Here is a 21,354-nt window from a genome sequence, read left to right as displayed (position 1 = left end):
TGTTTATGTATATGCATACACAAGACGTACTGAAAACATTTACAGGGTTTGCAGCTCAAACTATGAACAAAACAATCACATTACAGAACCATCGACGTTATTCTAGTTTGGCGATCAAATTGCCTGTATTTTATCGTTATCTAAGTGTTAATGGCTGAGAACGTCACCACACACGTCCTCGAAGTGCAGTACTTAAATATGAAATACGTCGATATTAAGCCACGAGGGACAATTAATCTACGTTAAATGTACCAGTTCGTCTTGTCTTTCTGGTAGAGGGAACAATTAGCGGCGCACCAAATCACGGAATTTTGTGTGCTGCTCAAACTCGTCCGTCTGGAAACCGCGTCACTTCGGTGAAATCGTTAGCTGTCATTCGTCCAAGCCAGCCAGTGTGATCGTGGCGCTGGCGGAGTGGAGGAACGAATAGGAAATGTAAATGATCGTTTTAAACGCAGAATCATCTCCAGAGAATTGTACCAATGCTCAAACACGCGGATGTGTCTTGTTTTAAGAGGCTTGGACGTTAGAGGGAAATCAGTTTTATAACTAACCATCTCGTCCTGTTGCTTTTATTGTAAGGTGAGTGAGCGGCTAGGGTGCATTTAGCGAACCAGCTAGCTAACTGACAGTCGCTGGCCAATTTGCTTTCTGCAAGCTGCATTTACATACAGATGCTCTGTGGAAATGAACGTTTCTGGCATAGCAGATTCGGCGGTTGGCTAGGTACGAGTCATTGAATAAGTCGTTTCTGTCTAGAAAGCTTTAGGATCCAAATGGTAAAATGGTCATTCTGATTATGTTTTCTCGCCGGGCGCTCTGCCAGTCTTGTGATCAATTTTGTGACAACGTGTCTCTAGTTTGTTACCTCAGTAATGTGACAACTGACTTAATAGCTGCGAAGATGCTCTATATTGACCATGTCCCCTCGGACTAAACTGCCATTGGTGCGGTAGAGGTGCGATGGAAGCAACCTAACCTAAACAAGTCGGGTAGGTTTTAGTGATGATTAAGAGGTTAGCTACTCACTTTGACGTGCTAGACATTTGTGTATATGTATTTCTACGGTGTTGCCTGTGTTCTTTTTATTTACGATGGGTGGTTTGAAGAATTCCTGTGATACATTTACAGCAGTGGTAAAGAAATGTACATAATTAATAATTGCCCCGGTATTATTAATAGTAATTCAGAATGACCCTCCCGATCAGTGTTCATAACCACAGGAGGAGGGGGGAAAAACTAATTGCACCTCAAGCAGGCAGCTTTTCAGTTGTAAGTGATAAATTTAGAGTGTAGATCTTACATAGATTAAGTGTACTGTGCTCTGCATTTGGATTGCAAATACTTCCCTCAAGGGCACCAGAACAGATTTGCCACCCAGTGTGAGAGCCCGATTGCCCCACTTAGGGTACTAGTCCATGTTCAGTTTCTAGCAGTGCACTGATACAGTGCTGATGAAAGATTGCGCCTGCAGAAGAAGATTAGCCATACACGGCTTCTGGGTGGGGGGAGGGGGTTCGCATTGATTAATTCTCTGATAGACTCATCATTGTTGGGACAAGGTTTGTTACAGAAAACGTATGCCGTGCGTGTCTTAAACTCACTGTTTTAGATGCTCTGCATGAAATGATTGATCTGCTCCAGTCTATAATGCCCTACCTGGGGAACGACTGCATTGTCTGTCAGTTAGAAACACTTAAGTGCCATGAGCCAACCGGCGGAATTGCTGGGAGGCAGTTGGAATCCTTCCTCTTTTCAAAATGACATTCTCGTCTCAGAAAATGGGTCAGAGTTTCAGTGAAGTTGGGGGATATTCTTGTGGTTAAGAGACCGTTTAAAGAAGGATCACACTAATTTACGCTTATATTTAATTAGGGAAATGTTTTAATGCACTGTGTGGACGTGTTCACCGTTTTGAAAATCGCTCTCAATCAAACAGCCTTCTGCTGTCATTGGCCTGCCTCTGTTATCTCACATTTGAAACCAGACTGAAATCAGATGTTTGGTTTTATGTTAGAAGCAGAATCACACTCCTAGGAGGATTCTGGTTTCTGAGATTGAAGCTGGGCTGTGCTGTAGATTATAACCTAGAAATCAATTATAACCGAGAAATCTATATCCTCCTCCATTATGGAAGACCGTTTGACTCTGTAATATTATTTGCTAAATCTGTCTCATCCAAGAGTCTGATTATGATATCACGCAATGTAGACTTGATGTACTAACCAATGCATCGAGTGAACTATGTGCTGTCGTCAAACACCATGCTGGGCTCCAACCCAGTCATTTAAATTTGTTGTATTGGTTTCTAATTGGCCTTGATAAAGGATAGTTAATCCTGCGAAATATTGAAAACCTGCAATGGCTCGGCTTGCCTTAAACTGGGGGGTGGTTCAAGTCAAGAAATTTCACCGCCTGTTGAACTTTCACCTCCAGTTCTGTGCCCCCACCCCCAAATGTTTTTGATCTGTGCCTGCTTACTTTATTGTCTTATAGTAAAGGGTAATTAAATATTCATCAGAAAGACTGTCCGTTTCCCCCAGAGTCTCCTCCCCCTTGCCCTACCCTCTCCCCTCTGATGTTATTGTCGCTGGAGTCTGAACATACAGCATATCATAGAGTTGAGTGAGTCTAAATTATAAATTGTATTTGTGTTTCAGAAACAGTGTCTTCCCCTCCAACTTCGCTTTTGTTTTCTGTTAATGTTTTCTTAAATGCCAGCAACATCAGAAATTCATCAGTGACAGAACTATTTTTGGTTCTTATTTGTCTTCTGTCTTTATTTCTGTTTTCACCGCAAAAGGGGTGTGGAGCTGAATCATGTAATGGGAGTCCTATACTCCTTCAGACAAGAGGAAAGTAGGGATAATTCTGGCTTTCTAAATAATAGTAGTCATAATAATAATATTCTCTTTCCTCATTTCTGTTCAAAATGCTTCACTCAAATGACAATAAAAAAGTACATGCAGTGCTAAAATCAGAGGAAGAACTTGAGGGTGAAGGAATGCAAAGATAAAATGAGCAAACTGATAGTAACTAAAAGCAAGCTTATAAAATGGCTTTTTGATGGAGCTTTGGAGCCAACCCCTGACCTTCATGTTCAGGCAGGTCATTCCCGAGCCTGTAGAGGTGTTGGTGAAAGCTGAGGGTAGAGTATTTCTTGTGCGGTAGGCTGGTTGATGTAGACATTGTTCCAGTGCTGTCTTTCCAGTACTGCTATTCTGAGGCGAGTCAAAACCGGTAAGACAGCATCCCATGCATATAAGCTGCTGCACTGATTGAAGTTTCTACTGAGCGCACTTCCACTGAATTGCAGCCACCTCAGCACAACCTTTTCTCTGTGTGATTGGCAGATTTGCTCTCTGGCGCCTCCCCCTGGCCATGCTGTGTTTGTGCGCTGCGCTGCTGGTTTTGGCTGCTCCGGCCCTGTCCTCCTCTGCAGACCCGGAGACACACAGGCCCAGACATGACTCTAACCTGGAGATCTGTATCCTGTTACAGCCATGCTCATGGTGTGTGTGTGTGTGTGTGTGTGTGTGTGCATGCATGAGTTCACGTGTGTGTGCATATATGTTTGGAAACATGCATGTGTTTACCTGTGTTTGCATATGTGTTTCTGTGTCTGTGAATTTGTATGTATGTGTGTATGTATATGTGTTTCGGTGTATCTGTGTGTGTGTTTATATATATATATGTGTGTGTGTGTGTGTGTGTATCTGTGTGTGTGTGTGTTTGTTTGTATATATATGTGTGTGTGTGTGTGTGTCTGTGTGTATATCTGTATATGCGTGCATGCATGTATATCTGTGTGTATGTGTATGTGTGTGTGTGTGTATATCTGTGTGTGTGTACAGTGTGTATATCTGTGTGTGTGTATAGTGTGTATATCTGTGTGTGTGTGTGAGTGTACAGTGTGTATATCTGTGTGTGTGTGTGTGTGTACAGTGTGTATATCTGTGTGTGTGTGTGTGTGTGTGTGTACAGTGTGTTGCCCTTACCTCCCCTCTCAGACAAGCGTCTGTTGGAGACGAAGCGGAAGGACCAGCTGAATGCGCTGAAGAACCTGGTGGAGCTCAATGACATTAACCAGCAGCACAAGATCATTGACATCATGCTGAAGGGACTTTTTAAGGTGCAACATGCCTGCTCACATCTGTCTGTCCACTGTCCATTCACACTGCGTTCACATCCGTCTGTTCACTGTCCATTTACACTGTGCTCACATCTGTCACTCGTAAACTGTCCATTCACACTGTGCTCTCATCTGTGACTTGTAAACTGTCCATTCACAATGTGCTCACATCTGTCAGTCTACTGCCCATTCAGTCTGCGCTCACATCTGTCTGTCCACTGTCCATTCACACTGTGTTCACATCTGTCTGTCCACTGTCCATTCACACAGCTCTCACATGCCTGGGCTCTCAGTTTGAAATACTCTGGTCAACCTCACCCAGTAAACATCACTGCTGTGTATCATTATTGTTTTTTTACAAGAGCTAAGGACCCCCCTGTAGTGACGCAGTGTGCATCAGAGCTGGGCAGCCAGGCTGATTTAAACATCCCAAAGCAGGATGACATAATCTGTGTCTGTCAAATAAGCCAAGGCGTGATGCTATACTGCCAAAGGCTGAGCCAAAAAGGCTGAAATTACTCGCTGGATTCTGGATTAATAGATTCATCACAAGGATAACACCACTTTGGCCATTTCTGCACAAGATTCAGTTTGTCTTCCAATGCAGTTCAAACTGTGTTTTGTTAAGTGTGTACAGTTTCAGGAAAAAAGCCAAAATTCCAGTTGGTTTTTTAGTCCCCACACGTCCGTGCAGAATTAATCCAGTTTGGCTTGAAAAGCCAAATATAGCAACTGTGCATCTCCAGGTTATCAGAACTGCGTCAGAGAACATTCAGAGCCACAGATGAACTAAGGGAACTGGGCATGCTCCCCTCCTCACACTACAGGGTGACAAGACAGACTCCTCACACACTCACCCACTCTGCTGAGCTCTCCTGCACCCACATGTACGCACACATGCATGCACTCACATTTGCACATGCATGTACACACAAGAGCACACACATCTGTACACACATGCACGTACATCTGCACACGCATGTACACACGCATATCCGCACGTGCACACACGTACACAAACATGTGCATACACATCTGCACCAACATGTACACATGCCTGCATACACGTACGCACATGTATGCAGACGTGCACACACGTGCGCACTCACAGGCTCAGGTGTGTGTGCTGAGTGCTGTTTGGCCCCTCCCCCAGGTGCTGGAGGACTCCAGAGCGGTTCTCACTGCAGCCAACCTGCAGCCCGATGACCCTTTCCCCCGGGACGACAAAATCAAAGAAGGTCAGCCAGCCCTTCCCTGCTCCCTGCCTGCCCCCTTCCAGCCCCTCCCTGCACCCTTCTGTCCCCAGCTTTCACACACCGGGTCTGTCAACCAGCCCCCAACCTGATTTTTATCTCCCAGTTTCTCTCTGTTTTTCTGTTTCTGTGTTTTATATGTTATATATATATATATCATGTCAATAATGTAAACATACCTCGGTCCCTCTCTCTCCTTCCTTTTCTCTCCCTTGCCTCTGTCTGTCCCTCCCGACCTCTTTCTCTCTGTCCCTCTTTTCCACGCTCCTTCTCCCTCCCCCATCTCTCTCTCCCTCCCACCCTCTCATCTCTCTGTCTCTCCTTCTTTTCCACCCTCCTTCTCCCTCCCTTTCTATCTCTTTCTCCCTCCCACCCTCTCTCTCTCTCTCTCCCTCCCTCTTTTCCACCCTCCTTCTCTCACCCTCTCTCTCTCCCCCTCCCTCCCTCTCTCTCCCACCCTCACTCACTCCCTCTCTCTCTCCATTCTTCCCTCCCTCTCTCTCCCGCCCTCACTCACTCCCTCTCTCTCTCTCTCCCTCCCTCTTTTCCACCCTCCTTCTCTCACCCTCTCTCTCTCCCAAACCACCCTCACTCCCTCTCTCTCCCACCCTCACCCTCTCTCTCTCTCCCTCCCACCTTCTCTGTGTTTCTCTCCCGCCCTCACTCACTCCCTCTCTCTCTCCGTTCTTCCCTCCCTCTGTCCAGCGTACTCCCATGTGATAGAGAACACGGCGTTCTTTGGCGACGTGGCCCTGCGCTTCCCGCGCATCGTGCATCACTACTACGACCGCAACGCCGACTGGGGGGCCCTGCTGCGCTGGGGGCTGCGCTTCTGCAACCTGACGGGCGTCTTCGCCGGGGGGGCCCACCAGCACGTCCTCACACTGGTTAGACTTCCGGGGTGGGGGGAGGGGCGGGCTTTGGGTACCCTACAGGGCTATTAGTCTTTATACCGCGGATGACAAAATTGATGGCAGCTTCTTTGAGAGCTCTGTTTGTCTCTCCCCACTCCCTGGGATTACGTGGCGTACCTTTTGCAACATTTTCTATCCCGTTTTTCTCTCTCTCTTTCTCTCACTCTCCTCTCCTCTCTCATTTACCCTTTTCCCTCGTCTCTCCTGTCCTGCCTCAGATGTCCCAGGAGTTGGGAATAACGGAGAAATCGGCCGACTATATCAACCCGTACCGCACTGAGCGAGACGACGTGAGTGCCAGTGGGAGCGTGCTCAGAGAGAGCAGGGCTCTGGTCCTCAGTGAGGGCCGCAGTCTCGCTGTGACCCTGTGCAATCAAAATCAGCCCCAGAATTCGAATCATCCTCTTTTTGTAACCGATTTAATTAATTTGATTTTTGTAGCCAACAACCACCAGCAGAAATCTAATTATATGATGCATAAAGGGCCAAAGAAATACAAATACTATGATACTACGCCTGTTTTACTTAGTTGAGATTTTAAGTTAGTATTCTTATCTTGAAAGACATAATGTTCTTATACTGCCCTCTACTGGAGGATTTGGTACTGACCATTAGGAGGTAATTAATATACTATTTATATTTTAACCAAACAGCGGCGCTACTGTTTAGCAGACTACCAGTCAATCTTGAAGTAAACATCCATACAGAGTGTACTTGCTGTGCCAGAGCTCCAGCTTTTGTTCTTAGAAATTACATGCAGTGAAATATCTTCCTGTTCATACATCAAAAATAAATATGCATCTTTATCTTACGGCTTAATGAACATCTAAAATGCAAGACAAAAAAAGTGTTATTTGATGAAACGGGGGGGCCTTTTGTTTGCTCTGCTGGGAGCTCGACTGGTGACAAATCAGAGAAAAACTTCACTTTGATTCTTCCTCTTGCCACCTCCTCTTTGCTGCCCTGCACCACCCCTGCCTGTCCTGCCCCACCCCTTCCTCCCCCACCTCAGGTGCTGCACACTGTAGAAGCCTTCCAGAAAGTCCTGAGGGAAGAAGAGAAGAGGAGGAGGAAGGAGGAGAAGAGGAAAGAGATCAGGAAGGGCCCGCGCATATCCCGCTCTCGCACAGAGCTCTAGCGCCCTGACGCTCGGGGGGGGGGGGGGGGTCCAGGAGTGGGAGGGGCAGGGGGGCAGCTGGGGAAAGAAGATTGGGTCCGCTTGTGATGCTCTGTACCCCAAGTCCTGTGGTGAACCAGGGGATTGTGGGATATGGAGTAATAAGTGTGGCAGTAGGGGATTGTGGGATATGGAGAAGTAAGGTTGGCAGCAGCAGTGGACTTTGAAACATGAGAGAACGGCTATGAGAAACGGGAGAGTGAGGGACGGCAGCAGCATTCTGGATGGGGCAGGAGGGAGGGGGGAGGAACATGGGTCTGAGAGTCACAGGAAGCCTCTTCAGTCTGGTCCTTTCAGGTTTGAGGTCATGTCCTTGTGGGTGGGGGGGTTAGGGTTAGGGTTGGGTGGGGGGGGGGGGCGGGGGCATAAAATACAGAGAACCAGGTTGAAGCAGAAAGAGAGCAAATATACAAGTATGACTGTGTTGTATTTTTCTGTGGTAGATACACAAAAAACACAAAGTTTGGCCAGAGAGTCTGACCGAGACTAGTTTTCTATTAGTTTGGGGGTGTACTTCTCTTGATTTTAAAAACAAACAGAAAAGCAATTATATGGTTTGTTAAATTGTAACTAGACTTAATACTTTTTTTGTTCATGATACAGGTTGAGTGCTTCTCTTAAGTTTTAGGCTCTTCAGTTTGTGTACAAACGGTACGTGAAGCTGTCCTCTTTATTTCCATCATTGTGGGGTTTTTTTTGTCTTCTTTCCTTTTTAATTCTGTTACTTTCATGCTTGTATCGTCTGGTCTTATCAGAAATGTTTTCAGATTATATAACCCCATTTTATACTGTGCATTTTATTATTTTGCCCACAACTTTCATTGATGCTGACCTTAGATCAGCCCTAAGCCACCAAACGTTTTCACACGTTACTGGCTTCAGGCATGCTGCACACTGATCCAGGATCTGTGTTTGGGAGCAAGGAGTGGAGCTGAGCATTGGGTCTATGCAGGTTCACATGATGGCCCTTGATTTGGTAATTTCTCTTCTGCTGTTGTTCTTATGTTATGATTTAACATCTTTTGATATTATTACAGGTTTTGTGTTGTTTTTACACATAATTAACCCTCATGAATTCTGTATATACTGTATACTGTACAGCCCAATTATTGCTACATATTATTTAGGATAGGATTAAATGGGTATAAAGCCCGCCAATTACATACCTGGTGCTACATTACCAGCATTTAAATCTTTAAGCAGGCAAAATGGTAGCACAGTGCTTAGAATTCAGTTATCTGTGGGTCTGGATTTGTGTGGAGTTCATTTGTGACACTCATTGCTCAGGTTGTGTTTGCAGTATGTTTTTTTTTCATTTGTTTTGAATTGTGTGCGCTTTTTATTATTATTATTATTATTATTATTATTATTATTTGGAACTATTCATAGGGACTTTTATGGATTACTAAAACAAAAATTCTGTCCGCAGAGTAAGTCAGGGTTGATAAAAAAAACGATTACCACGTGGATATGTTTTGTAAATTTGACTGTTATATAAATACATTGAATAAATATGTATATTTGTGGAGTGTCCTGTTACTTAATAGCAGGGAAAATATATATTAATAAATCTTTAATGATATTATGATGAACATTTTCCTTGTTATTTAATTTAGTCCAGTTTAAGAATGTAAATAAGCCAGTTTCTGTTCCTCACAGTATTAGTGGCAGATGCAGAGGATTCCTGACCATATTACCATAACAGTCCTAGTGGCTGCATTGTAAGGGCTGTTGTCTTTCAGTGAACCTGAACACTGTCCTGCGTATAGCAGTCAACACACACCAGGATACGCAGATTCTCTGGAACACTCTTACAGACTGAGAAATACTGACTACACACTCTTCTCAGTCACTCACCAAACTTCACGTGCACCTCACAGAATATGTCACGCAGATGATGCTTTGTACATTGTGTCGCGCGTGCACAACCTTACAAACACATTCCTTACAAAAGTGCTCACTCTCTCACACATGGGCAACTTTAAGACCACTACTTCACACAAAAAAAATCACATCCATTTTTTTTTCATTCCAGAAAATGTCAAATATTAATTCAGCTTGTAAACTAGGTTTGTTTACGGTTACTTGCCTGAGAGTTTTATTTATTAATATATTAGATATTTCATTAAAATACTGTGTATTAATATGCATATACATGGAGTATTAGATATGCACAATGCACATGAGATAAAAATGACTCACAATATGCATGTAAATGGCCAGTTTGCATTAGCGATAAAACCCCTGTTTAGAGGAACAGCTTTGGTATTACAACATGAAACCACCACAGAATAAGGAAGCTCTTCTCATAGAGGTATGTATAAAGACATTCGGAGAATGAATAGGATAAAGTGATCACATGACCCAATGTTTATTACAGAACACTTGGACCAATCAGCCCACAGGCAGAGCTAGATGTATCCTGTGGGTGGAGCTTTGTGGAAATAAATAGGGCAAAATATTTGCACTAGGAAGTAGGAGTTGGTGGACCTCGCTGAAGACAAATCGGTTGCCACCCAGACATACGCAAAAGCAGGATTTGAATGTAATTGAAAAAAATTGGTGCTTTAGCCAGAGACTAAACCATTTTTAATAACTTCTTAAAATGTGTGTTAATTGAACGTGTCTGTTATTTAAAATGTAAAAGAGAGGATCGGTTGACTAAGGCTGAAAATCATTCCTGCTCTGTTTATTAACATTTTTGTTCTCACTCAGACCTGGGCAGAATGTCAGGCCAGAACTACACCCCAGCACTATTCTGCCCCAGTCAACTGCCAGCCTTATACCAGCCAATGGCGAATTCTACAAGCCTGCTGAATGCCACAGGGACTTCATGGTTTCTGCAAGGAAACACCGCGTTTGGTGAGTTTTGCTTTTTCTAAAACAATAATTTGACCATTGACAGGCTTACTGTTAATCATGTCATTCTGGATATTCTGTACCCTGCAAGTGATTTATTTAAATCTAGCCACCCACTCTTCAGCTGGAAAATTGAATATTCCACATGCAAAACATGCAGCTGGTGTCCATGTTCATGACACTTCTGTCATTGACGATAGGGTGTGGAGTCCAGAAAAATTTGCTGATTGGTTGAACCGATAAAATAAAATAATATATATATATAATAAAAAAATATTAAATACATTTATCATAGGGACTGTTGCTCTCTGTGAGTAAAAATGAGCTGTAACTAGTTTCTCTTTCTCCTACTCATTGTTTACTGTGTGGTGCTTTTTTAACTGGTCAGGCCAGTTCTGTACACCAAAAAAACATTAGATTAATTTAAAGGGGAATTCCTCCATAGAAGGAAATTTTCCTTGCAGAAGAGTAGCTGTTCTCCTGAGTAACATGAGCTCTCAGCCAGCTCTGTACCTGACGAAGGCTTTAAGCCAGGCAAGGAGAAATGTATGGTGGACGTCATTGACATTCCCTCATACGAGCACTGTACGGATATTCTCCACGTATGCATTCCAATAGATTATCTGACAAAATTATCACGTTTGTCTCTTGTTCATTCATTGCCATTTTTTGTTGCTTTTCTCTACAGCGAAATTACCTGCTTGACTTGTCATTTTAGTGGAATAAAGACAGAATAGCCTTCTGTCTCTAACAAATCAATTTGCAAATATCACCAGTTCTACTGTCAGTTAAAAACAAAATGATTTCGATGTAGGGTTGTTCACACAATCTAAAAGGTTTGGGTCAGTTACCTCAATTCACACAGTCATTCCACCACAAGCATAATGTTAAATGTTTTCAGTAAATAGTTGTCAAGTCTCTGTGTTGTTCTTTTTAAAACACATGCTTCTGATGTTTGAGTAGTCATCTAAGGCATATGCCTGTTACTCAAAATATAGAGAATCTGTTGACTATAAGGCTGTCCTGCTCTGTGGTATTAACATTGTTCTTCTGACACAGACGTAGGTAGAATCTCAGGCCAGAACTACACCTCAGCACTTACCTGCCCCAATCAACTGCCAGCCTCATATCTGCCAATGGCAAATTCTGTAAGCCCACTGGATGCCACAGGGACTTCATGCCTCCTGCCAAGAGATGCAGGCAGCCAGACTGTGTTTGGTGAGTGTTTAGTTTTCTGGCGTTAATCTCAGCACTGACGGACTTACCGTTAATCATGTCGTCCTCTGAATTATGTACTCTGTGTGTGGTTCCCTTAAAGCTTGCTTCAGCTTCATCAGCTAAAAAACACTGAATATTCTACATGCAAAACATGCAGCTGGTGTGCATGTTCATAACGCTTCTGACACTGATTACGGGGTGCTGAGTGCAGAAGTTTTGTTGAAGTCGTGAGTACGGTGTATCTGTCAGAATGGTTGAACTGAGAAATCTTATATAAATATATATGTATTGTGATGTCAGGAAGGAAATTTGAACACTGTCCGAATGGGGGCAGTGTTGACCCAACTCCCAGGTATGGCAGCTGCTGTAACTTGGTGTAATTATTACAGCTGCTGCCCATTACCTAATCATTGGGGCTTATAAAAGAGGCATGGTTTATGGACTGAGGCTCCCCCCCCCCTTTGCCTTTGCCTGTGAAGGGTGCTGTTGTCCATTTTCTTACTTCATGTTTGAAGGTTTTGGGTTTTTTATGTTCTTGTTCTTAATGAAAGGTGGTTAGCCAACCTTTCCTTTGGATTTTTTTTGTCAGTTTGCTAACACCGCATCTCAATATGTATATACTGTATATGATAGTGGTAACCAACCCTGTTCCTGGAGGTCTACCGTCCTGAAGGTTTTTATTTCAACCTTAACAAAGCACACCTCATTCAACAGCTATGATCTTGCTGAGCTGCTATTTAGTAGAATCCAAATTAGGGATGAAATGAGAACCTTCAGGATGGTAGATCTCCAGGAACAGGGTTGGGTACCACTGCTGTATAATACAAATATTAATTATGTTTACAGGAACTGCATCTCTCTGAGCAAGCCCTGGTTCTTTTTGTCATTTATCTCACTGTGGGGAGTTTTTTTTTTCTTTAACTGGTCAGGCCAGTTCTGTACCCAGGTCAAAAATTTGATGTTTTAAACTGATTAATTTAAGCTTCATATGGAGTTTTGGCAGCGCATGCAGGTAGAAATACATGCCAATAGCATGAGCTAAATACTATACAGCTAGTATAGTATGCCCTTAGGAAAACAGTTTTATTAGTGATTAGCGTTCGCTCATTCTCCCTATCTCCCACTAGCAGTGGTCCCACCTTCAGAGTGTCATGGGGTTGTGTGGTTGTGGGGGAGACAGTGCTTCAATACAAACAGTAGCAGACCTTTATAGTCTTCTAAACTGTTAGCATATTTTAGCTAACCTGGATGACATATTCAACCAACCAGACAAAATATCTGGAGTGACATGAAGAGGTAAAGAAGCACTACAAAAGCAGGTGGGGTAGAGCTATTGAGCTAAACATTCTCTTCATTAAGAACTTCTCCTCTCCTCTTCCTATAACATTTTTTTTTAGAAACTATGCAAACAAGACCGTCCTTGAGTCTGAATTATTCCTCTGCCACTCCTAATCCTCTTCCTTCTGAGGAAAGAAGCACGTCTTCTATCAGCAATGATTTAAATTCATCAATCTGCAGACAAAGAATTGGAAGAGACTGGAAGCCACAAGAGGAACCCCCCTTATCCAATTCCTATGCGCGTAAGTGGGCTCTTTCAGTCTGATGATGATGATGATTTATTATGTTAGTGTGCATTATAATCTTATGATGCCAATCGCTTTCACAGATCTAGCAAATCAGTCAAAGCCCACTTCACAACCACAGCTGAGGATGGTGCTGCTGGGGGAGAAAGGGGTGGGGAAGAGTTCCTCTGGGAACACCATCCTGGGACGGGCGGCATTTGGAACCAAGTCCACCTCCACCTCCCGCACCGAGATTCAAATTGGAGAGGAGGCTGGGAGAAGGCTGTTTGTGATCGAGTCCCCCGCTGTGTTCGCCACAGAAACCTCCGCCTTCGGCGACCGGCATGAGATCAGGTGGTGTAAGGATCTGTGTGCGCCATGGCCACACGTTTTTCTGCTGGTGGTGAGGTTGGACAAGCACGGCAAGAAGGAGAGAGGCGCATGCGAGCAGATACAGGAGGCTTTCGGGCAGCAAGCCCTGGGGTACACCATGGTCTTGTTCACGCATGGAGACCTGCTAGGGGGGCGGCCCGCCGAGGAGCACCTTAGAGAGAGCCTGGAGCTGGTGGGAGAATGTGGTGGCGGCCATCACGTCTTCAACAACAAGGCCAGCGACGACCGTGCCCAGGTCACCAAGCTGCTGCGGAAGATTGACAGAATGGTGCTAGAGAATGGTGGGAAGGGCTACTGTAATGTGTTAGAGAATGGTGGGAAGGGCTACTGTATTGTGTTAGAGAATGGGAGGGGCTACTGTAATGTGTTAGAGAATGGTGGGGAGGGCTACTGTAATGTGTTAGAGAATGGGAGGGGCTTCAACGATATGTCAGCACAAGTCAAAACTGACTGGCTGGATAGGCTAGATAGGCTGGATGATAGGCTGGAATTAGCTCGCCGAAACGGGATGGACAATGAGGGCCTTACAGCTTTTCCACAAGTTTTTGCTGTATTTCTGGCAGTAGTGCTGGTGTTTGTAGTGGGGGTATTGTGGTCAAAATTCAGATAGGTAAGTCTAACCACCCCAGTTAAGGAAAAATAAAAAAATCGTAATGTACTATATCGCTCCTCTTCCCTCTGGGATGTCAATCACTTTTCTGATGCTAAATTGAGACAGGACAGAAATCATGCTGCTGCACTAAAATCCTGCCTCTCTAAAGCCCCTGAATTCTGTCTTGCCATTGATGACATCTCGGTTGTTTCATAAACCAAAATCCGCAATCTTGGAGTAATATTTGATTCTACACTGTTCTTCGCAGCTCACATTAACTATCACAAAAACTGCATTCTTCCGCCTTTGTAACATTGCTCACCTTCTCCCATCTCCCAACCTCACTGAAACTCTCATAAATTATTTCATTTCCGCCCACTTAAATTGCTGCAATGTCCTTTTCACCGGGCTCCCACCCAAAAATCTCCATTCATAATGACATGTCCAGAACTCTGCTGACAGGGTACTCACATATACCAAAAAAATCAACTCGCATAACCTCTGTTCTCTATCAATTACATTGGTTACATCACACATACATTATAAACTGCTCACCATCACATTCAAAGCACTCCATAGGTCTTTATGCCTTTTACCTCTCTGAATTACTCTTTCTCTCTACTCCCACTTGAACGCTTAGGTCCTCTAGCACTGGCCTGCTTGTGGCCCCTATACCAGTTTATCCACCTCTAGAGACCTTTCAACGCCATGGCCCCCAAGCTTTGGAATGCCCTCCTTCAACTCCTCTGTGTAATAGCATTTCCTCATTCAGATTTCAACTAAAAACACGTCTTTTCATGCAACACTACTTCCTTCACACTACACCCTCTCCCCACCACTGGCTTTTCTGCTTTGCTGCTCATAATAATGCTGTTGTTGTATTTACATTTATATGTATAATTTAAAAAAAAATCTTTGTATGTATATGTATGTATCTGCATTGTTAGAGATTAGGGTTAGGGGTAAGGTTTAGAAAAATAATATTTCAAAAATTTTCAAATTATTTTATTGTAGTTAAGCAGGTTTTCTAAATCTTTGAGAGGAAAGAAGATGATTTTGTTGGCCTTTTCAACATGGTTGTAATGTACCTCCCGTTCCAAACTCTCCATAAACTTCAATTGATTTCCAGGACTCAGAAATCTTCTCACATACCTCCCATTCTCTGTTACCTCATGAACAGGCCTACATTACAAACTGCCCACCATGACCATCAAAGTTCTTCATGGTTAGAGTTAGGGGTATCTGAGCACATCATTCCATATTTTGAGATAAAAACACTGACAACCAGTGATTTACTTTTAATTTATTTTACATAGCCTATAAAAAAGCATGTTGGTGTCTTGATAATGACATTTATAACGGCAAACCGTTTACACATTGTAAACAACTCCAGAAAACCTGTTAGTATGTGGGTTCACTTTCTTGATCCCGGATGTCATATATATGCATGTCTATGATGGCAAAGCTCACATTTCGGTAGCCCAGTCATTTACATGAGCTGAGATCCGCGCTACATTTTTTTAAATGCCAATTGATTACTTCTTTGTATCCCTGTATGAAAGGGTTTAAGAATTTGTTGGTGTGTTGGTATAATTAGCTCAGCCAGGGTAATTGTAGAAACAAAAACTGTATACGTTGCATACATAGCTAAATGTTCAGATTTCTTAAATAAACCTAATTGATAATAAAACCATACAAGTTACCACAATAAAAATGATACATATTCGTTGTAAAAGTAAAAAAAAGTGTTTATTTTCAAAGCGTATATGATTTCGTTGACAATATAGCCTATGTGCAGAAAAAAGACTATACAGTTGAAATAAATATGCTTGATAAAACAGAATAAAGGTACCCGCCCCCCCCCCCGCCCCAGCTTGGGCATGCTTACTCAGCGGACGTAATCATTGCGAAAATGAAACTACAAATGTCACGAGCGTCGACATGAAATGTTGAGCGGCATAAGATTAACTGATTTTCATTTTTATTTTTTAATTTAATTAACATTTGTATTGCAAAACGAAGTTGTCTTTCTTTGTAACTTTACTAATTTTCTATTTTATTTATTTACTATGATTCAGAAGTTTGGTTTTTAGTAATATCTCGTTTTTTAAAGTAGTCTGTAAGGAGGAACATAAAATGGCTGTGGCTTTATCGGGTGAGTTTTATGACTGCTTTGTTAAAATACGGATTAATGTTTAATGCGGTAATTCAGATTTGCTTTGTTTTTAAGGAAATAACTTTTTGCCATGTCGATGACGGTATTTTCTCAAGAGTTGACCTAACGTTATTTTTTTGGCTGCGAGGCTGTGTCCAAGCGCCGTTAAAATACGTCCTTACTCGGCACCGAGAGATTTCAAACCCAAAATCATTTTAAGTAGTATCTGAGCATTAAAGTGCAATATGTCTTATTACATTTGTCACGTTCTTGTTATTCAGATATTGCACTATTCAGATAGTGCTTTGTGACATGGTGCATTATCCTGCTGGAAGTATCCATTTGAAAAAAGGGTAGACTGTGGTTATAAAGGGATGCACAGTTATGATGTGGCTTTCGGATGATGCTCTTGGTTGTGAGGGGCCTAATGTGTACCCAAAAAACATTCCCCACACCATGACACCACCACCAGCCTGCACCGTTGACAGAAAGCAGGATGGGTCCATGCTGTCTATGCCAAATTCTGACCTAATCATCGGCATGTTGCGGCAAAAATCCATTTTCGCAGCAGAAATCGATTTTCTCCGGACCAGGCAATGTTTTTCCAATCTTCAGTCATCCAGTTTTTGTGATCACATGCCCACTATAGCCTCATCATCCAGTTCTAAGTGGAGTGGAATAAGGTGTGGTTCTTCGGTGGCCCATCTGCTTAAAGATAAAATCCATTGGGCATTAAGAGATTCCCTTCTGCACAGCACACCGCTGTTGTAAAAAAAATTGGCCTTTCTGTTAACTTGAACAAGTCTGCCCATTCTCTCCTGACCTCTCACGTTAACAAGGTGTTTTCGGCCACAAAACTGCCACTCACTGGTTGTTTTTTGCTTATTGCACCATTCTCTGTACACTCTAGGGACTGTAGTATGTAAAAAAATCCCAGAAGTGCAGCTGTATCTGAGATGCTGGAACTGCCATGTCTGACACCAGCAATCATACCACGGTTGAAGTTGATTCGAGATTATGCATCTTGCACATTCTGATGTTTGGTCGAACAAAAAATGAAACCTCTTCACCATGTTTGCATACTTCATATATTGAGCTGCAGCTACATGATTTGCTGTTTGGAGGAGCAGGCCATTTGCTTTAACGAACAGGTGCATCTAATAAAGTGGCCAGTGAGTGTAGATTACATTTTATTAACAGCTCATTTAATTGACATTTAGATTATAAAACAAGACGAGCATGCACATCATGGTCCCCTAAACCAGACTTGGGACATACTCGGCTGAAATGATGAAATCTTTCATTGCGTTTCTCTCTATGGTGTGTTAGGTGAAGGCCAAGCTCTTTCTCCCTCACCGCCGATGAGGATATTGCTGCTTGGGAAGAGCGGGTCTGGGAAGAGTGCATCGGGAAACAGCATTCTGGGAAGGAAGCAGTTCCAGACAGCCAGACGCAAAGAGAAACACGTGACAAAGGAATGTGAGTCCTGTACAGCCGAGACTGGCAGGTGGCAGGTGTGTGTGATTGACACTCCAGACCTGCTCGACCCACAGCTTAGCGAGGAAGAGGTTATTGCCCAAAGAAAAACGATTGTCTCTCTCTCTGAACCTGGCCTCCATGCCTTTCTCTTGGTTATCCCCATCGGTGATGATGTGACAAATGAGCAGGAGGTGCTGGAGTTTATACGGGAGATTTTTGGGGAAGGCGCTCTGGCGTACACCATGGTGCTCTTCACTCAAAGAGGTGACCTGGATGACGAAGAGAGCATCGAAGATTACATCCAAGACCAAGGGGAAGAGTTACAGCGGCTTGTTTTGGACTGTGGGGGCAGGACACGTGTGTTTGACAACAAAAACAGTCAAATCATTGGCAGCCAGGTGTCAGATTTGCTGAATAAGATTGATGCTATGGTGAAAGAAAATGGAGGAAAACTCTGCATGCTGAGAACAAAAGGAGACAGCATGGAGACGCTGATTAATTGTAAGGTCATTTTTTAAAATCTATTTTTTATTCTTAATAAAGATTATTGCCTTTTTTTGTTTGCTTTTGTAACCAGGTCAAAATTCTTATGCTCTTTTGTTATTCAGTTTCAGAAGCAAGTGCAGCTGGAGTAATATCCGATGCTTGGGACCAACCTTGTGGAAAAGGAGTGCAACTCAGGCTGGTGCTTCTAGGAAAAACCGGGTCAGGAAAGAGTGCTTGTGGGAATACCATTCTTGGTAGAAAATTATTTCAGTCTGATGTTAGTTCTGCTTCACAGACTGCAAATTGTGAGCTGAAAGATGGAATTAGGGCTGGTAAACAAATTGCTGTGGTCGACACCCCAGGGCTGTTCGATACCAAGCTGTCCAATGAGCAGGTTCTTGAGGAGACCTGTAGATGCATTGGCCTGGCCTCCCCTGGGCCACACGCTTTCCTTCTGGTGATAAAGTTAGGGCGTTTCACACCAGAAGAGAGAAGCACAGTTGCAGAGATTAGGAACGCATTTGGAAAAGATGCTGAAAAATATACAATGGTTCTCTTCACACACAAAGAAAAACTTGGTGGTAAAACTATTGAGCAGTTCATCCAAACAGGTGATGATGATCTCAGAAAACTCGTTGAAGAATGTGGAAATAGGTACCACTGTTTAGACAACAGTTCACCTCTAAATTATAGCCAGGTTAAAGATCTACTGACAAAAGTACACATCATGGTGTCTGCCAATGGGGGCAGCTGCTATAGTACTGACATGTTCCGGAGGGTTGAGGCTGTAATTCGTGAAATCCAGGAGGAGAAAATGAAAGAGAAAATCAAGCAGCTAGAAAAATTGCACAAAACTGCAAACAAAACAGAGTGGCAAAATATTTATTCACAGTTATTATCAGAATCACGAAACGAGGCGGTGAAAATTTGGTTTTCTGACAGAGTTATCCTGGCATGTGCAAAGTTCTGTAATAAAATAACAGTCACCCCTGAGGAAGCGGAAGATGCCTTACGGACGGCAGAGGAGCAGGGTATCAGTCGAAGAGAAGCGCTGATTTTGGTCATTAAAGCCTCATGCACATTGGCCAGAACTAAAATGTGCAGTACTCAATAGAACCGTCATGGATATGACATGTCTCCTTGAGATTTCCTCATTACATTTTCTGCCATATGTACTAGTGTGTAAATGTTTGAAGTGGTTAACTTTGCTTTCAGACACTTGGATAGTTCAGCTAGTACATCAAAATACAGCCCTCACTTCATGAAATTACATGACATTACATTACAATCATTTGGCTGATGCCCTCTCCAGAGCAACCTACAGTAGAGGAGAAATTTAGTGTTACTCTCACAAATAAAAAACTGGTATCACCAAGAAGGCACAAAGGCCCATTATTAATCCATCCATCCCTTATCTATACCCACATATCCTATGGGCACTGTCTTCAGTTAGCCTACCTGCATGTCTTTGGACTGAGGGAGGAAACCGGAGGACACCGGGAGAACATGCAAACTCCACACAGAAAGACCCAGGGCAGATTCAAACCCCTTCTTGCTGTGAGGCGACAGTGCCACCTACTGCACCACCGTGCTGCCCCCATTTATAATCACTAAGTGTAATATTTATCTAGAAAACAACAACTTGTATTTTAACAAGGTGTGATTAGACAAACAACCTCTCTTACGCAGCCATACCTCTAACATTATCCGAGAGGAAAAATAAAGAAAGAAAAGGTCTAAAGGGGTCAAGGGAGTCTTGGTGTAATCTGAAGAGATGAGTCTTCAGTCTGTCTGAACATGGGCATTATTTCTGCTGTTCTAAATGTAGTTGGAAGCTAATTAAGATAAATACAAATGATTATACTCCGAAAGGTGTCATTACAGAAAAAAAAATATCCTTGCCCACTGTTTAACTACAGTAATATGTAATTTTGAAAGGTGTTCAACACTGGAAAGGTTACACATGAACTATATGGCCACATCTTTCTCTACCATGTATAAAGTTTCTTTTCACTGAATATTTTACTGATGAAATGCTATGTCAATAGTGCTATTGTGCAACCGCGGTGTGAGGTATGTTGATTGTGCTTGAAATATGCTTCATTGTGTAATTCTAGCATGAGTTCTTCATAGTAACGTACATCAATGATTCCCTGGTAAAAAGCTTGGTGGAACTCATTAATGGTGTTGTTTGATACCTTCTGAAGAAATATCATTTGAATTGTGTATATTTGAAATTAAATGTTTTATGTCTGTTTTTATGTTTTTGTAACAATATATCAAAAATACATGAAAAAAGTTGGCATGGCAATTTCATTGAATTTAATTTAATTTAGATAAATAAATAATTTCATTTAATTGAACATCATGCAATTTATCATATGATATAATTCAGCTATTGCAAATTTACTGGTTCAACATTGACAGAGGAAGGGGGTGGTATGTTTGTATATTTTGGTGATTTATTGGTTAGTGAAACTGCCTTCGGGGGTTCAGGTGGTGCATAGTTCTGGTTCTGTTGGAGCAGTATCACTTTCCCAAGGGGAGTGTGTGGGGACAGCAGTGATCTTTTTTAGCTCGCTTCCCTGCTCTGGTGCTACGCAGCTCTTTCACTGAGAACGGCTGCTGGCCAGTCAGCCTCTCTGCCGTATGTACGATCCGCTACAGTCTGTCCTTTGTGCAGACGGACGATGGGCTGAACCACACAGTTATAGATGAAATGAGGATGCACTCAAGGATGGATTAAAAAAACCAGGGTCAGGACCGGTCTGGAGACATTTAGTTTCCGCAGCTGACGCTGAAAGAACATTCCCTGATGGGCTTTTTTGATAATGGTGGTAGTGATCGATTCAACAACTGAATTTGAATTTATCAGCCATTCTTATTTCAATTCAAAACTGACTGTCATGGTTCTGTCTTTTTGTTCCTATTTTTCCTTTTTGGGCCGCCAGTTGGCGGCACTTCTCAGGTTTCATATTTCTGTTCATTCCCTCATTGGTTTCACCTGTGTTAATTGTATTATTGTTGGTGGCGAGTTTGTGATTTTGCCCCTTTGTTTGTTCCTGAGTTTTTTTGTATTAAATTCTTTGTGTATATTTACCCTTTCAGTTTTGTGAGTTTTTCCCACTCTGCGT

At 42.7% G+C, this 21,354-nt stretch overlaps 3 protein-coding genes across 5 annotated transcripts; all 3 read left to right on the top strand.

Moving 5' to 3' along the window:
- The first annotated feature begins 319 nt into the window (after positions 1-319).
- On the top strand, positions 320-7,458 carry LOC118217379 (coiled-coil domain-containing protein 134-like). Of its 3 annotated transcripts, none has more exons than XM_035399333.1 (7): positions 320-582; positions 3,354-3,487; positions 4,011-4,132; positions 5,286-5,370; positions 6,091-6,272; positions 6,518-6,589; positions 7,312-7,458. In XM_035399333.1, the coding sequence occupies exons 2-7, from the start codon at positions 3,382-3,384 to the stop codon at positions 7,435-7,437; spliced, it is 693 nt and encodes a 230-aa protein (XP_035255224.1). In that variant the 5' UTR covers positions 320-582; positions 3,354-3,381; the 3' UTR covers positions 7,438-7,458. The 3 variants fall into 3 exon arrangements, with proteins under 3 accessions (XP_035255224.1, XP_035255226.1, XP_035255225.1); XM_035399335.1 differs by lacking the exon at positions 320-582 and adding an exon at positions 708-726; XM_035399334.1 differs by lacking the exon at positions 320-582 and adding an exon at positions 778-992.
- Positions 7,459-9,938: 2,480 nt separating this feature from the next.
- On the top strand, positions 9,939-14,793 carry LOC118217127 (GTPase IMAP family member 2-like). Its single transcript, XM_035398941.1, has 6 exons — positions 9,939-10,021; positions 10,192-10,338; positions 11,395-11,553; positions 12,951-13,133; positions 13,220-13,885; positions 14,741-14,793. The coding sequence occupies exons 2-6, from the start codon at positions 10,203-10,205 to the stop codon at positions 14,791-14,793; spliced, it is 1,197 nt and encodes a 398-aa protein (XP_035254832.1). The 5' UTR covers positions 9,939-10,021; positions 10,192-10,202.
- A 1,171-nt stretch (positions 14,794-15,964) lies between these two features.
- LOC118217091 (GTPase IMAP family member 8-like) lies at positions 15,965-21,319 on the top strand. Its single transcript, XM_035398891.1, has 3 exons — positions 15,965-16,255; positions 17,585-18,235; positions 18,343-21,319. The coding sequence occupies exons 1-3, from the start codon at positions 16,237-16,239 to the stop codon at positions 19,332-19,334; spliced, it is 1,662 nt and encodes a 553-aa protein (XP_035254782.1). The 5' UTR covers positions 15,965-16,236; the 3' UTR covers positions 19,335-21,319.
- Positions 21,320-21,354: the final 35 nt, after the last annotated feature.

Source organism: Anguilla anguilla, chromosome 17 (assembly GCF_013347855.1).
Source record: "Anguilla anguilla isolate fAngAng1 chromosome 17, fAngAng1.pri, whole genome shotgun sequence".
NCBI lineage: Eukaryota > Metazoa > Chordata > Actinopteri > Anguilliformes > Anguillidae > Anguilla > Anguilla anguilla.
This window is presented reverse-complemented; position numbering and strand designations above follow the sequence as displayed.

Coding starts and splice junctions, on each gene's coding strand:
- LOC118217127 (XM_035398941.1), top strand. CDS start 10,203: ATGTCAGGCCAGAACTACACCCCAGCACTATTCTGCCCCAGTCAACTG. Junction 10,339..11,394: donor GCAAGGAAACACCGCGTTTG/GTGAGTTTTGCT, acceptor CTTCTGACACAG/ACGTAGGTAGAATCTCAGGC. Junction 13,886..14,740: donor CTGTAATGTGTTAGAGAATG/GTGGGGAGGGCT, acceptor TTGAACGCTTAG/GTCCTCTAGCACTGGCCTGC.
- LOC118217091 (XM_035398891.1), top strand. Junction 18,236..18,342: donor CATGGAGACGCTGATTAATT/GTAAGGTCATTT, acceptor TTTGTTATTCAG/TTTCAGAAGCAAGTGCAGCT.
- LOC118217379 (XM_035399333.1), top strand. CDS start 3,382: ATGCTGTGTTTGTGCGCTGCGCTGCTGGTTTTGGCTGCTCCGGCCCTG. Junction 4,133..5,285: donor TGCTGAAGGGACTTTTTAAG/GTGCAACATGCC, acceptor CCCCTCCCCCAG/GTGCTGGAGGACTCCAGAGC. Junction 6,273..6,517: donor ACCAGCACGTCCTCACACTG/GTTAGACTTCCG, acceptor GTCCTGCCTCAG/ATGTCCCAGGAGTTGGGAAT.